Source organism: Thunnus thynnus, chromosome 21 (genome assembly GCF_963924715.1).
Source record: "Thunnus thynnus chromosome 21, fThuThy2.1, whole genome shotgun sequence".
In the NCBI taxonomy this organism is placed as follows: domain Eukaryota; kingdom Metazoa; phylum Chordata; class Actinopteri; order Scombriformes; family Scombridae; genus Thunnus; species Thunnus thynnus.
Window position 1 is genome coordinate 10,855,534 of NC_089537.1, and position 13,154 is coordinate 10,868,687.

Consider the following 13,154-nt stretch of genomic DNA (forward strand, 5'->3'; position numbering starts at 1 on the left):
TTGAATACTGTGAAAAATCAAGATGGCCCCAAAGTGAAATGATACAGCCAAGTGACAAAAGAGAACTTGGATGAGTTGTGAAAAGAATTGTGTTACTGGATCTGGATAAGTAACTAAAATGGCTCTATGTGGAGTGTTATGCTTACATCCACTCAGCTGCAAACTGCGACAACACTGGACTCTGGGCTCTGCGATACCTTGGGGGGAGGTCTCAGGTTATCACACCCCTAATAAATATATCACAATCATACTCCTTGCAGTAGCTGCTGAGGTGGGAACTGTCACGGCCATTTTCTATTCAAGGAAGCTTTTCTGGTTGCCTTTACAGTACATCTCTGTGTTGTGTGGGGGGGTTTCAAAAGTTGAGAGTTGGCCTGTACTGTAGGTGAAGCAGCTTTTTTTTTTTTGTCTGTATGTCATTCAGTCTGCATGTAATTTTTTCGTACATGTTCTGTGAATGTATTTTTTTACAATTTCTCAGTTTGCTCTATGTATGTTTCGTTATTTTTGATGTTTTTTTTTATGTTTTGTGTGTTTGCAAATAAAAGTAGAAAAAAAAAAGCTTTGTGAACATCTTTTCATTTATCGCTGTCATCTTGGACGTCAATGCAGGTTGACAAATTAATAATTTTGGAAAATGTTCACTTTGTTGTGGGGAATTAGATGAGACGGTTGATATTACTCATGTCTGTGCACCAAATATGGTGCTAGAAGCACAACTCGATGTGTTTAGTCCGGTGTAAAGGCTGGAAATAGCTAGCCTGGCTCTGTCCAAAGTTCAAAAATACACCAAACAGCACCTTTAAAACTCAGTAATGAACATATTATATCTTGCTTTTTTATTCCACACACAAATAGTAATGTAAAAATGGCAGTTTTGGTTTTATGGGGAGTTAACATGCTATAACTATTCATTGGCAAACTGCCGGATGCAGTGACTTCTGAGTCTGTGCTGGTTTCCTGGCAACCTCACCGTGACATCAAGATTAAAATAAGTACAAACTAATGAGATACAAAGTGTTTAGTGAGCTTTAGAGGAGCTGATGGGAATTTTTTTGACTTTGGACAGAGCCAGGATAGCAGTTTTCCCTCACTTCCGGTCTTTATGCTAAGCTAAGCTAATCACCTCCTAGCACCAGCTGTGTACTTAACGCGCAGCCATGAGAGTGGTATTGATCTTCTCATCTAACTCCCAGTAAGAAAGTGAATGACTGTATTTCCCAAAATGCTCAACATTTTTTTCCTTTAATCTTGTCTTTGTTAGACGTAAAACTTTCTTTGCATACAATGAAGGGTACCCTAGCCTACAAATATTACTAAGTGGGATGATCCAAAATGCCATCTCTACCTGGTTTAGATGAGTTTTTTGTGGTAGACCGATCTGCACAGGGGGCAGGTTGGTCTGCTGTCTGCAGTAAAGGCCTCGAACGCCTCTAAACAGAGCTGGTGGAAGAGGTGAGAACAGGACAGAAGCACGGTGCGTCTACATTGTTGTTGGTTGGATCCACCAGCTTCTATTCTGAGGCTAGGACTGTGAAGTGCGGTCAGGCAGATGGGGCAGTCCCACACACCTCTGTGGATAACCTGTCAGAAATGGAGACAAACAATATTAGTCCTTATGGCTTAGAATCAGTATACTTCCTGTTACAGAGGACTATTTAGGAACATGCATAATCAGACTTGTGAATTTTATATAAATTTAACTGCCTTGTTGATTAGAGAGTATTAAACAATAGTCAGGTGCCTAAATGAGCCCTGAAACAGGTTTTGCTTGCTGTAATCATTCCTCCTGTTCATACTGATCATTAGAAGATCCCCTCTTACACTTACAATGTAAGTGATGGGGGACAAACTCCATAATCCTCCATTTGAGCAAAAATGTATTTAAAAGTTTAATATGAGGCTTTAACTGTCTGAGTTAGTCAAATAAAGTGGATATCTTCCACAGTTACAGCCTTTTGGAGTGGAGGGATCATAACAAAACAGGGAATTTGGCACTATAAGGACTAACTTTGAAAGATATTGACTTGATTTGACTAATTTGGGCAGCTGAAGCTTCATATTAGCTTCAAATAAACTTTAAAATATAATATTTTTTAAAAATTCCCTGCCCCTGCCATTTTATTATAAAGAGCTATAACAACCAGATCTGTTGGCAACTACCTGGCAGTTTTGATCCAACACGAGGAACATATTTATCAGTGATCCTTATAAAAACAAAGCAACACACGCGTGATGATTAACCAGATACAGCCACCTGTATTTAGGGCCCAACACGCTCGACCGTTAAACGTTTCATAACGAGCTGCACTATGCTTTATAGAGTTTGCACCCGTGAAAAAGGTGCAAGGTATGTGTTGAAAGCGCATTCACTGTTTGATACTCCATGTCAAGGCTGAGCCACTCCTGCCTTGTGCAAAACCTTTTCACACCAGATAAAGAAGAAGAAGAAGAAGAAAAAAAAAAAAAAGACATCTTCTCTGCACACACCCCACCCCCCTTTATGGAAAATGGTACTGGCTGCAATGACAGCCAACAATGGAGCCTTATGGAACAGCAAATCTTAATGTCTTTTCAGTTCCTTCGCAGCCGTCCAGGCGATGAAAAGCCTGCCGTGCATTATCAGACTGGCTCGTGTTTTTTGTAAACACAGAGGATTATTGGCCTACCCGCTGCCATTCATTTGGTAAAGTGAATGATCACCTCTGGAGAGATGTGTACTCTCTATATAGCAGCTGTGATGCTGGCGTCCCCATGCAAGCATTAACATGTCAAGGGAAAAGGCAAGGCTGGGAGAAGAATTAGACTAGGATTAGATATTTTTACGCGGCCTTGTTTAATGATACGAGTGGCTTCTGGTTCAGTGGAGTGTCTTGTTCCTGACCTGGCTCTGTATTCGGTCCCAGTCGTTCTCCTGAGGTTCGGGGACATGCTTTCTCTCCAGCTGCTGGAACACTCGCCTGCTTGATGACAGGGAGCGGTCGATATCACTCAGAAAAGCCTCCGTGTCGGTGTGACAGTATCGGACAAAGCTGTCATTCAACTCCTGCAACTAATTAGAAAAACCATTTTAGTGGCACAAAAGAGGCATGTTTCATTCAGATACACAATAGAGTCGTGTTTTCGGCGAAGGCTAATTGTGTATGTGTATTGTAATGGCTGAGGCACGCTGACAGGGTGCAGTTGTTAAACAGCCAGATCAATACAGTCACGTCTCCCACTAACATGGAGAATTAATGGAAACCAGTAAAAAAAGGGGAAGACAGTGCTGGGAAACGTGGAAACACACACACATCTGACACTTTTCATACACACTCACATGTTCTCGCCTCTGTCTTGTACACAGTGATTGGATGCAGAAAAACTAAAGAATTACTAATCATTTCATATGAAGTTTTATGGGATTACGTTACATTTCTATCCAGTAAAATAACTTCTGATTAGTTTAAATGTGTCTAAAACACAACATATCTGGATTTAACGTATATATGTATTTCTAGACCACTTCAGCCAGCAGATAGGCTCCTAGACTTCGGCCGTTTCTCACGTGGTTCTAATTTACTTACATCTCTTAGATATTCTTATCTTTCTAGGATGCAAATATTAAATAAAGTCTATCCATTAGTTTAAGTGCCAAGTCACTTTTTCCATTATCAAACCATTTTTAAGGACTTCTTTCCAGTGTCTGTTGTCTCCCATTTACAGCAGCTGTTGCTAAGCAACAATTAACGCCCACATATGGATATAAATGTTTATATCAAAAACATATTCAATAGTCAATGAATATGCTATATATATATATATATATATATATATACATATATACACACACATATATGTACACATATATGTATAGTAAGTTTTAAAGGCACATGCAACTTAATAGTTCACATAGATTTCTATTACAGTATGTAACACGAGTGATGACATTTTTGCAACTAAGTGATAGCAACTATACCATCTCCATGACAACTGAGCAAACTCCATCCACTGATCGAAGGCCATGAGATATGGCTGAAAGCTCAAGAAAGACAAACTGGGTAAGTGGACCTTGTAATAGGATTTTTTTCACTAGTTCCATAACATTATGTGTTTACAGAAAACTATATATTGCTGTAGAGCTGGAACTATCACTTTAATGTGCCAATTATTTTCATGATCCTCTGGTCTATAAAATGTGAAAAAAATAGTGAAAAATTCCCAGCAGAGTTTCCTAAAGCTCAAAGCAACATCCCCACATTGCTTCTTTTCTCTGAATAACAGTTCAAAACCATAAGATATTTAATTTATTATCACATAAGACAAAAAGCAATATAATCTTCATAATTGAGAGGCTGGAACGAGGGAATATTTTAATATTTTTGCTTGAAAATGACTTAAAAGATAAATTGATCATCAAAAGACAATAATTTTACATTGATTAACTAATAGTTGCAGCTCTACATGAACATGTTACACAACATCTGGGAAAAGTCATGTAATTACCCTTAGCACCTGTTTGCACACATACGCTTGTCTACTCTGTCTCTGACACACATACACACATGCACAAAAATACAAACTCCATCCCTGAGCCTGGCATCAGAATTGCTTTACAGCTATGCTTTTATCACTAATTAAACAACTGTTAACCATTCGGATGGAGGGTTTTATTAGCCTGGCTGACTTTTCAACAGTCAAGGCAAACAGTACAGCCTCTGGTGAACTTTGCCTTGCTCCACGGTAGATGCGGATGGGAGAGGACACAAGGGGGAGGTGGGGGGGGAGGGGGTGGGGGTGCAGTGCAGAGGCGTTATCTCACGGCAATCCATCTAGTTGTCGGTAGTGTCCCCCTTAATGTGTTGACTCAGGGTCGGACCTCCAAAGCAAGTAAAAATTGAAAGCTGGGCATCGGCATCAGCTGATAAGATTTCTGAAACTGACCTGATATGTGGGAGTTGTTTTTTTTTGTTTGTTTTTTTTTTTGGCAGGAACACCTGTGGCTTCATGGTACAAAGATGCTTTATTGCCTTCTGCTATCACGAGGAAAACGGAAAGAATAGGCTTCTCCTCCAGGTTCCAGTCCAGCACTGACACGCCTGTTTGCATTACAGTCAGCTAAGCAAATAAGTCTTCCCCCTTGAAAATCAAGTCAATCAGACCTGTCAGCGCTGTGTTGCGCAGCTTGCAGCTCTTGAAGATCATCCTCAGTGTGACAAAAGATATGAGACAATCTCATGACCACCCACGACCGCTGAATCACACAACTTGAATGTAAAGTGGCTGACAGTGTCTATGACTCCTTCCTCAGCATGTGGACCCGGACATGGCCTAATGTGTTAGAACAGAGTTAATTGGCTCAGTAAATGCTGTGTCTTTGTTTACGTGACATGTTAAGGCATGGTTTATAGGCGAGATGATGGAGACTGACAGGGGGATGGGTAGGACACTCCGACCCTTACAACACATTAGAAGTGTGGCCCTCACGCATTTGTCACTTTTGCTTAATCAGCCTCTTTGAAGCGCGAGAGCACTCTGCATGATTACAACACTCCACAGAGAAATAAACACAGCCCAGTCTTTTAAAGACACTGGACATACATGTGTTGGAGCTATGACTGTTTCAAAACAGAGTCACTGAATGAATCTGTATGAGAAATTACTGCAAAACTGAATCTTTTATATGAAAAACTGTGTAACAAAAAAAAGATGTTTGGCCGAGAGAAATGGCGACCGGTGTCCTCTTTGGTCATCCAAAGCCTCAGTTGGGGGAGGTTCACTAGGTGGCAATGTTCCCTTTTCCTGAGAGCCACCATGAAGGCAACACAAGCCTCAGAGTCAAGCCACCCCATCCACTGGCTGCACTGGAGACCAACTCCAATATTCCCTCCATCAAGTCCAGTCGTTGCATGATTTATAGCTTCAAAATAGGACAAGAGAACAAAGCCCTGAAATGACTACCTGCATCAGGTATCCAAACACTGAACCTCTTCACCCTCTCCCATCTGCCCCAGTTACAGGACTACACACACACACACACATTGATTGATGAAGGAATACCAGACCCAAACATGCACGGGAGACATTGTGTGTTGACCCTGGAATGTCCAGACTGTTTGACTAAAACACAAAACTCTCTCCACATTAGTGGACAAACAGTCTATGATTCACAAGGCATCAAAGGAGCTTGAGAGGGTGACAGCAGGTGAAGGTGTGTGTGTATAGGTTAGCATCGGGGTCAGAGAGTCCCTAAAACCCTTGTCTCAACCCTCAGATGTGATGCTTGTCACAGCCTTTATTTGACCAACTAAACACTCAAAGAATGTCATGTAGATAAAAAAGGAGACTTTATGACTTTATGTTATGAAATGAAAGGGATGCTTTACTGCAGAGTTGAAGTCCAAACTCACCTTTGCTTCGAAGAATTTTTGTCGCAGCCGTTTGTCTTTTGGGCAGATGGTTTTCCTCATATTTCTGTACCGCTTTCTAGTAACATAGCCTCGCCAGCAAGCTTGAATTCTACACACAAACAAAACATAGTCACAAAGAACAAAGAAACATCAATCAGATAATCTAGTGGGATGCAAAACAGTTAGATGAATGTAGTCAAATTCAAGCTCTGCAGAGATTTGATAAACATACTGCGTTTACTAATTGTTATGTTGATGTGACTCCATTGGCTTCATCGTAGAACTAATTTAATTTTACTACACATGAGATGATTTTATTTTATCACATGTAAAACCTAAACCTAGTCGAGCAAGTGTGGCCCCAACTCATAAAGACATATGAGTGACTCGTATAAAAACAGCGTGTATTATATAATTGAAAGACTATATGTGCATACACTATAATATGTGCAATTTGATCACGTCTCGATGTTTTAAATGTAATGCACATTAAGTTTACTTGTAAGGAAATGTAAATGAAATTTTTCTGCAGTACAATTACTACATCTGTTTCAGTGTGGATCTTTTTTCATGCAATTATTAAGTCTTCTATCGACTGAAATATTTCTTGACTCACTGAATATTTCATACATAAAGCATATTTTAGTACTTAAAGATGAGTTTTCCTTCAGCACTAGTTGGAGGATGTTGCTGTTGTGAAAATTACTTGTCACTTGTGTGATGTACAATTCTTAGTTTGCTCTATGTGAATGGGAATATCTGTTCTATACATTTATTGAAACACATTCAAACTAATTTGTGATGGAATTTTTTTTTATCTCTGCCTTGGTGCATTTACCTGGTGGCACACCGGTGTCTGAAAAGGCGCGCTGCGTCGTAGATCACCCGTGTTTCATACTGTTCCCTCCTGCATATTGGGCAGCACTTCCTCCCAGAAAACCTTTCAAAGGCTTGCAGACATGCTCTGTGAAACACATGAGAGCAAGACAGCAACACCTAAAAAGGGACATGAGTTACTTAATTTATATGACATTTAAACAGTATCACACATGCAATGAAACAAAAATACACCAATATTTGAGTTTATATTTCATAGGTTAACTGAGCATATGGGTTGCCTTGTCTTTTGAGGATGCTGCAGGGTTTTTAAGACCTTTAGAAGGCTCTCATATACCATCTGTGCACATGTGGTGTGTTTTAAACCATGCTAAATCTGTGTGTATTCATGCACGTATGTGAAAGTGTGTATCTGCCTTAAAGTGTTATTTGCCAAGAGGATAGAGGGAATCAGCATGACCCCCGGTGGGCCGGCTGGAACCTGGACTATAGGCTCCTCTACCTGTGAGAGGGACTCTTTTATCGTCTGAAAGGAGACAGCCACAGCTATGGGGCTTGGCACACAAACCAGTTTACTCAGATCTCTAGAGGGCAGGGGGGAGGCATATTGATTTCCCATTGTTTTTGGCCTGGCCAACACACTCCATCACCAGTGAAAGGGCCCCCTGCAGTGTACAATTTCCAGGAGCTCGACAAGCCATTAGACCAGAGAGAAATTTCACTTCTCACTACAAGCTACAGTTAATGGTCAGACACATAATATAGAAATGGAATAAAAATTTAATAGAAAGCATAGACATTTCTTCTTAAATTCTTAACTATTACAGACAATTTATTATTGGTGCTAAAATAATATGAGCGACACATATTTCAGTCCACATACAACTGCTGTTGTAGGCATTTTTAGTTGTCATATTAATTCTTGAATGCAGCACAAGACTGTAGCACACAGATGCATTGTTACAATATGAAGGCTTGCAAGAAAATGCCAAATCGACAGATTCCCTCTTGTCACTTTCCCTTGTTAGTAGGCTCTAATTAACTTTTTTTTTTCTCCCTGAGTCAAACTAATATTTACACGTGCATCTATGGCAACTGTGCTTTGTGAGGCGGCCTATTCTAGTCCCGCATTCTTGAGGAGATTGGCATCTTAAAAGGGGATCGGAAAGGTGTAAAAGACTGAATGACCCTCACAGTAACACACTGATTGCTACATCATCACGTCACAGTTGAGTTCCAAGGCAGTATGGGTAAATTTGTACAGTTGTCTACACAGATTAAAACATACAGGAACTGCAGGGGGAGGGGTGGAGGGTTTGTGTGTGTGTGTGTGTGTGTGTGTGTCCATGTGTGTACACAGAAACACAGGTTTCCCCGAGGACAGACACAGAACATTGAAAACATGTAAGAAAAAAAAAAGAAAGAGCTCTCTCACAGGGTATTAACAGTAGCTACTGTGTTGGGGAATACCTGAGGCTGCAGGCAAAACTCCTCCCTGCATATTGCACAGGGCTGCGCTGATTCCCCCTGCTGAACAGACCTCGCCTTCACCTGAGTCCATTCATCCTCTGTCAGTCTCCCTGCTGGAGACGCCACCAAACCCATCTTCTGTGCTGGAAGGAATAATAGAAATATACGTGAGATATCCATGTATGAACCACATAAAGAAAGCATCAGACATTTCCAATTTTCTCAGAGTGGTTTACCTAATGTTAAAGGAGGTGGAGCAGGATCAAGCACATATTCTCTGTCTTCTTGCCCATCTGGTCTTTGCAGACTCTTTCCCTCCACTCTTTGTCTTGCTTGCGGATTTCTGGGTGCTTTTCTTTTGCATGTCAGCAAAGGGTCAGAGAGTGAGAAATTGGGATGCAGCAGGCTCTGTGTGATGTGGTCTTGAAAGGCAACTGAGGTGATCACCAACTTGTTGTTACCTTTAGTCGTCAAGCTCTGTAAAATAAGTTATTCCTTTAAGCAGTATAACTTGCTAAATGCATCCTGAACCACACTGTCTGGACCAAATAATGCAGGAATATATAACTGCATAGCCAAATGGAAGATGCTCAATTACTAAGGATTATTCACTAATGCAGCAATGAGTGTGTCAAATAGCTAGTTTCTGGTTTCCCTAAAAGATGGGAGGTCTAACCTCATTTTACACATAAATAAAATGATATATTGGTTATTTACTGTGAATTGGACCGTGTGGAGCTCAGTTCACGCAGGTGTTTGCTTTCTAATTAAGCCAGCAGGTGCAAAACAAACAACGGGGAGACTTAACTTCGTCTCACCGACGACACAAGCTTTTAAGCTATCAAGAAAGTCTAAATGTACATACAGGAAGAAAACCTGACGATATATCTGCCACAGTTTTTCAAATAAGCACACAATCACTGAACTAATTAACAAATTAGTAAACTAGGGGTGAAGAATAGCGAAAAATCCAAACCTTCCGCATTGCCATCCTATCAAGACAGTGTTTGAGTGGTTGCTAGGTAACCAGGCCCCGCCCTCTCCCCCCGTCTCCACCGCGGAGCATCATCGCCTCCTCTGATTGGCTGAGCTGAGACCTCTGAGCTGGCTGATTGCTTATTGTTTTCCCAATAAAAAAAAGATACACACACACCATAAATCAATCGTGTAGTGGATTTGACATCTTTATATGGAAAGGAAGGTAACAGGAAGTCTAGCACTAGGACCCAGACAAGGGTCAGAGTCTATAAAAAGGTGTTGCCAAACACAAATACGATTATGAAAGACAATGAAATTAACTAAAATGATGTGAATAACAATATTAGCCACCCACTACGACCTCAATAATAAACATAAAGTAGAATTATCACCTTTCTGACAATGTCAACAAAAACTGACAATGTATAAGCTTCATAAATGTGCAATTTATGGCAGAGCTCTTGTATTGGATTGTATTAGATTGCACAGGTGTACCTAATAAAGTGGCTGGTGAGTGTATATATATATAAGTAATCAAGTTAGTATTGGTACAATTTTAATATGACTATAACAATACAAGACAAACAAAAACAATGCAAGTGTTAATCAACTGATAATAGAATAAAGAGATGTTAGTGGGGACAATACATGATATCCATTATTCTATAGATAACAAAAGAAAATCTACTGATAATGAAATAAAATATAGAGATGTTAATAGAAGGGATAATACAAGACAGCCATTAGTCTGTAAATAACAACATAAAAACAAAAAAGGAGATGGTGGCGATAAGTAGAATATGGTAAGTACAATTATATTTCTAAATGTCTATCTCTCTATATGTCTATGTCCTGCTGGTTGTCTCTTTTGTTGTGGCAGGAAGTGACATATTTAGCAGCCAACACTGCACATTCTTTCTTTTCCTTGAGAATGAGGAGTACTTTATCTATGGTAATTTCTCCCCTTTTGTTAGACTTCAGAAATAGCGGCAATTTTTTTTCATATTTTGTAAAGAATTCCTCCCTTTCCTCTTGTATTAGAATAAAGGCTCACCTGGGCCCTTCTTCCTGTACTGAAACACACCTGAGAGAGCAGCTGAGGCCAGCCTTTGTTTGGTGTTTGATTTGATTCTTCATGTTTGGTAAGGGACTAAAACTTAGAGTGATTGCTTAGGCATATCAGCCAAGAAACAAGATTCCAGTCACCTGCATGTCTCCCACTGGGGGAGGGGACTTTCTTCCAATCTAGCAAGTTTTTAAACAAAGACATTACTGAAGAGCCAACCACTGTTTTTCCCCAGACTTATTAGATTTTAGTGCCTTTAACTAATTGATTGAATGGGCCATTTTCTGTTTTATTTTTCTTGTAGGGCTTTCTGCTGCATTAAAAGGGGGGGACTGAGTGGTAGAGTAGCCATCTTGCATGTATGCAGCATTGTGTGGTTTGAGTCACCTTCGCTCACTGTGAGTGTGTCAATTTGATTGGTGGTTTATTCATAATTTGCCTAAATATTGTGTGACAATTTCCTCTTTTTACGCATAACTGTACACTAACCTCCCTGATAGTGCAGTCTAGCGCTGCATTGTTTATTTTCTGTGCTTATTCATTTATTGTTGATTTGATTTATGTATTAAGTGTACAGTTTACTCCATACCGCCTTTATTATTGGCTGCAATTAGGCCTTCCATTAAAACCGCCTTGCTGCCACCTAGTTGAATGGAGACAAGTCTTATATTTCATGCATCGTCAATAAAATCTCTATTTTTGGTATAGTAGTCTCTGGCTCCAGTTTATTCTGGGTTTTGTGTATTGACTATCACATGGTCACAATTATGTAATGATTATATAATGTGTGTAATAATCTTATTCTCTCAAGTGCATATAAAGCCTCAAAATGTTGTAAATCATGCTTTTTTATGGCTTGTAAATTATGGAATTGACATTTTGAACAGGTGCTTCCAGTTTTAACAATAATTTTATGTTGGTGGAATAACTATGTTTATTTATTTTTATTTCAGTGGTGGAACGTACAATTACTCAAGTACTGTACTTAAGTACAATTTTGAGGTACTTAATTTTCCAATATATGTTACTTGATACTTCTACTCCACTACATTGCAGAGGAAAATATTTCTGTTTCATTACCTCTCATTACCTTTATCTGACAGCTATAATTACTAGTTACTTTGATCTTATATACAAAACATATGATTAACTTATGAAATATGGTTCAATAAGGGGAGTTATTGTAGATTAAAGGCCCTGTATACAAGTGTTTTCAGTTATTGTGGTTGATTAGACCTTCACAGGTTGGATTTGAGCAAAGGGATTTACGTGAGGTCACCACAGTATATGTATCAGTAAGAATAAAGTTGTAACTTGTCCAGCAACAAAAACAAGACAGTGAGATAGACGTTACCCAAGCCTAGACTTACACAGTGAGTACCTGAGAAGAGGTATAATCAGGCATAATAAGTGAAAATAGGTTACGTGCAGGGTGGACTGTGGATGTGCAGGGTCTTTGAACTACCCAGGAGTTTATAAAATTATTCAGATAAGCTCCATGCCAACCAACTACATTAAAATGCTGCTTCCATGTTAACTTATCAATTATAATAATACACTAAAGTAATATATTCAACACTATGAAGAGCCATTCTGCAGAAAACACTTTTAGTGATAATAATTACTTTTACTCAAGTCCAATTTTGAATGCAGTATTTTTACTTATTGTTATTTGTGATATTTTTGCGACTTTTAATTAAAGGACCAGTGTGTAAGATTTAGTGACATCTAGTGGTGAGGCTGCAGATTGCAACCAGCTGAATACCCCTCTCCTCCCCTTCCAAGCATGCAGGAGAACCTACGGTAGCTGCGAAACTCACAAAAGACATGAAGAAGGGTTCTCTCTAGAGTCAGTATTTGGTTTGTCTGTTCTGGGCTACTGTAGAAACATGGCGGTGCGACATGGCGGGCTCCGTAGAAGAGGACCCACTCCCTATGTAGATATGAAGGGCTCATTCTAAGGTAACAAAAACACAATGATTCTTGTTTTCATGGGTTTATATACTAATTAAAACATACTTATGAATGTTATATTCCATTTCTGCCAAGTCTGCTCTGCCAGATGCCACTAAATCTTACACACTAAGTAAAGGATCTGAGTACTTCTTCCAACCCTGCTGTAAATTTTTTTGTGATCACTTTTTAATTGAAGTTCAAACAAAAATATTACATTTTTGTTAAGCCAGAGAAAATAACCAAATCACAAATTCAAAAGCAAAACAAGAAACGAGAGCATCAATATTGCACCCCTCCCACCCTCCCTCCATCTCATAGCCCTTGCTCCATTATTTCCATAAGTTCGATTTTTAGGTATTGAGTACTCCCATTGTATAGTACTTTATATGGTATATAAATGGTATGGTATATGGTACTTCTCATCAGCTAAATTGAGGTAATCATACTTTTTACTTTAC

The 13,154-nt window shown here is 39.4% G+C and overlaps 1 protein-coding gene across 1 annotated transcript; it reads right to left on the minus strand.

Annotated features, from left to right (window-relative positions):
• Window positions 1-496: 496 nt before the first annotated feature.
• Window positions 497-9,732, minus strand: rnf32 (ring finger protein 32). Its single transcript, XM_067578497.1, has 7 exons — window positions 9,673-9,732; window positions 8,933-9,173; window positions 8,697-8,839; window positions 7,228-7,385; window positions 6,390-6,498; window positions 2,885-3,052; window positions 497-1,584 (listed from the first exon to the last, which is right to left on the minus strand). The coding sequence occupies exons 1-7, from the start codon at window positions 9,685-9,687 to the stop codon at window positions 1,354-1,356; spliced, it is 1,065 nt and encodes a 354-aa protein (XP_067434598.1). The 5' UTR covers window positions 9,688-9,732; the 3' UTR covers window positions 497-1,353.
• Window positions 9,733-13,154: the final 3,422 nt, after the last annotated feature.

What these genes read in the sequence shown, in the direction of transcription:
- rnf32 (XM_067578497.1), bottom strand. An exon ending in AGTTTTGCCTGCAGCCTCAG is followed by an intron (nt 7,386 to 8,696) that starts GTATTCCCCAAC and finishes GTCCCTTTTTAG; the next exon opens with GTGTTGCTGTCTTGCTCTCA. An exon ending in AAAAATTCTTCGAAGCAAAG is followed by an intron (nt 3,053 to 6,389) that starts GTGAGTTTGGAC and finishes TTTTCTAATTAG; the next exon opens with TTGCAGGAGTTGAATGACAG.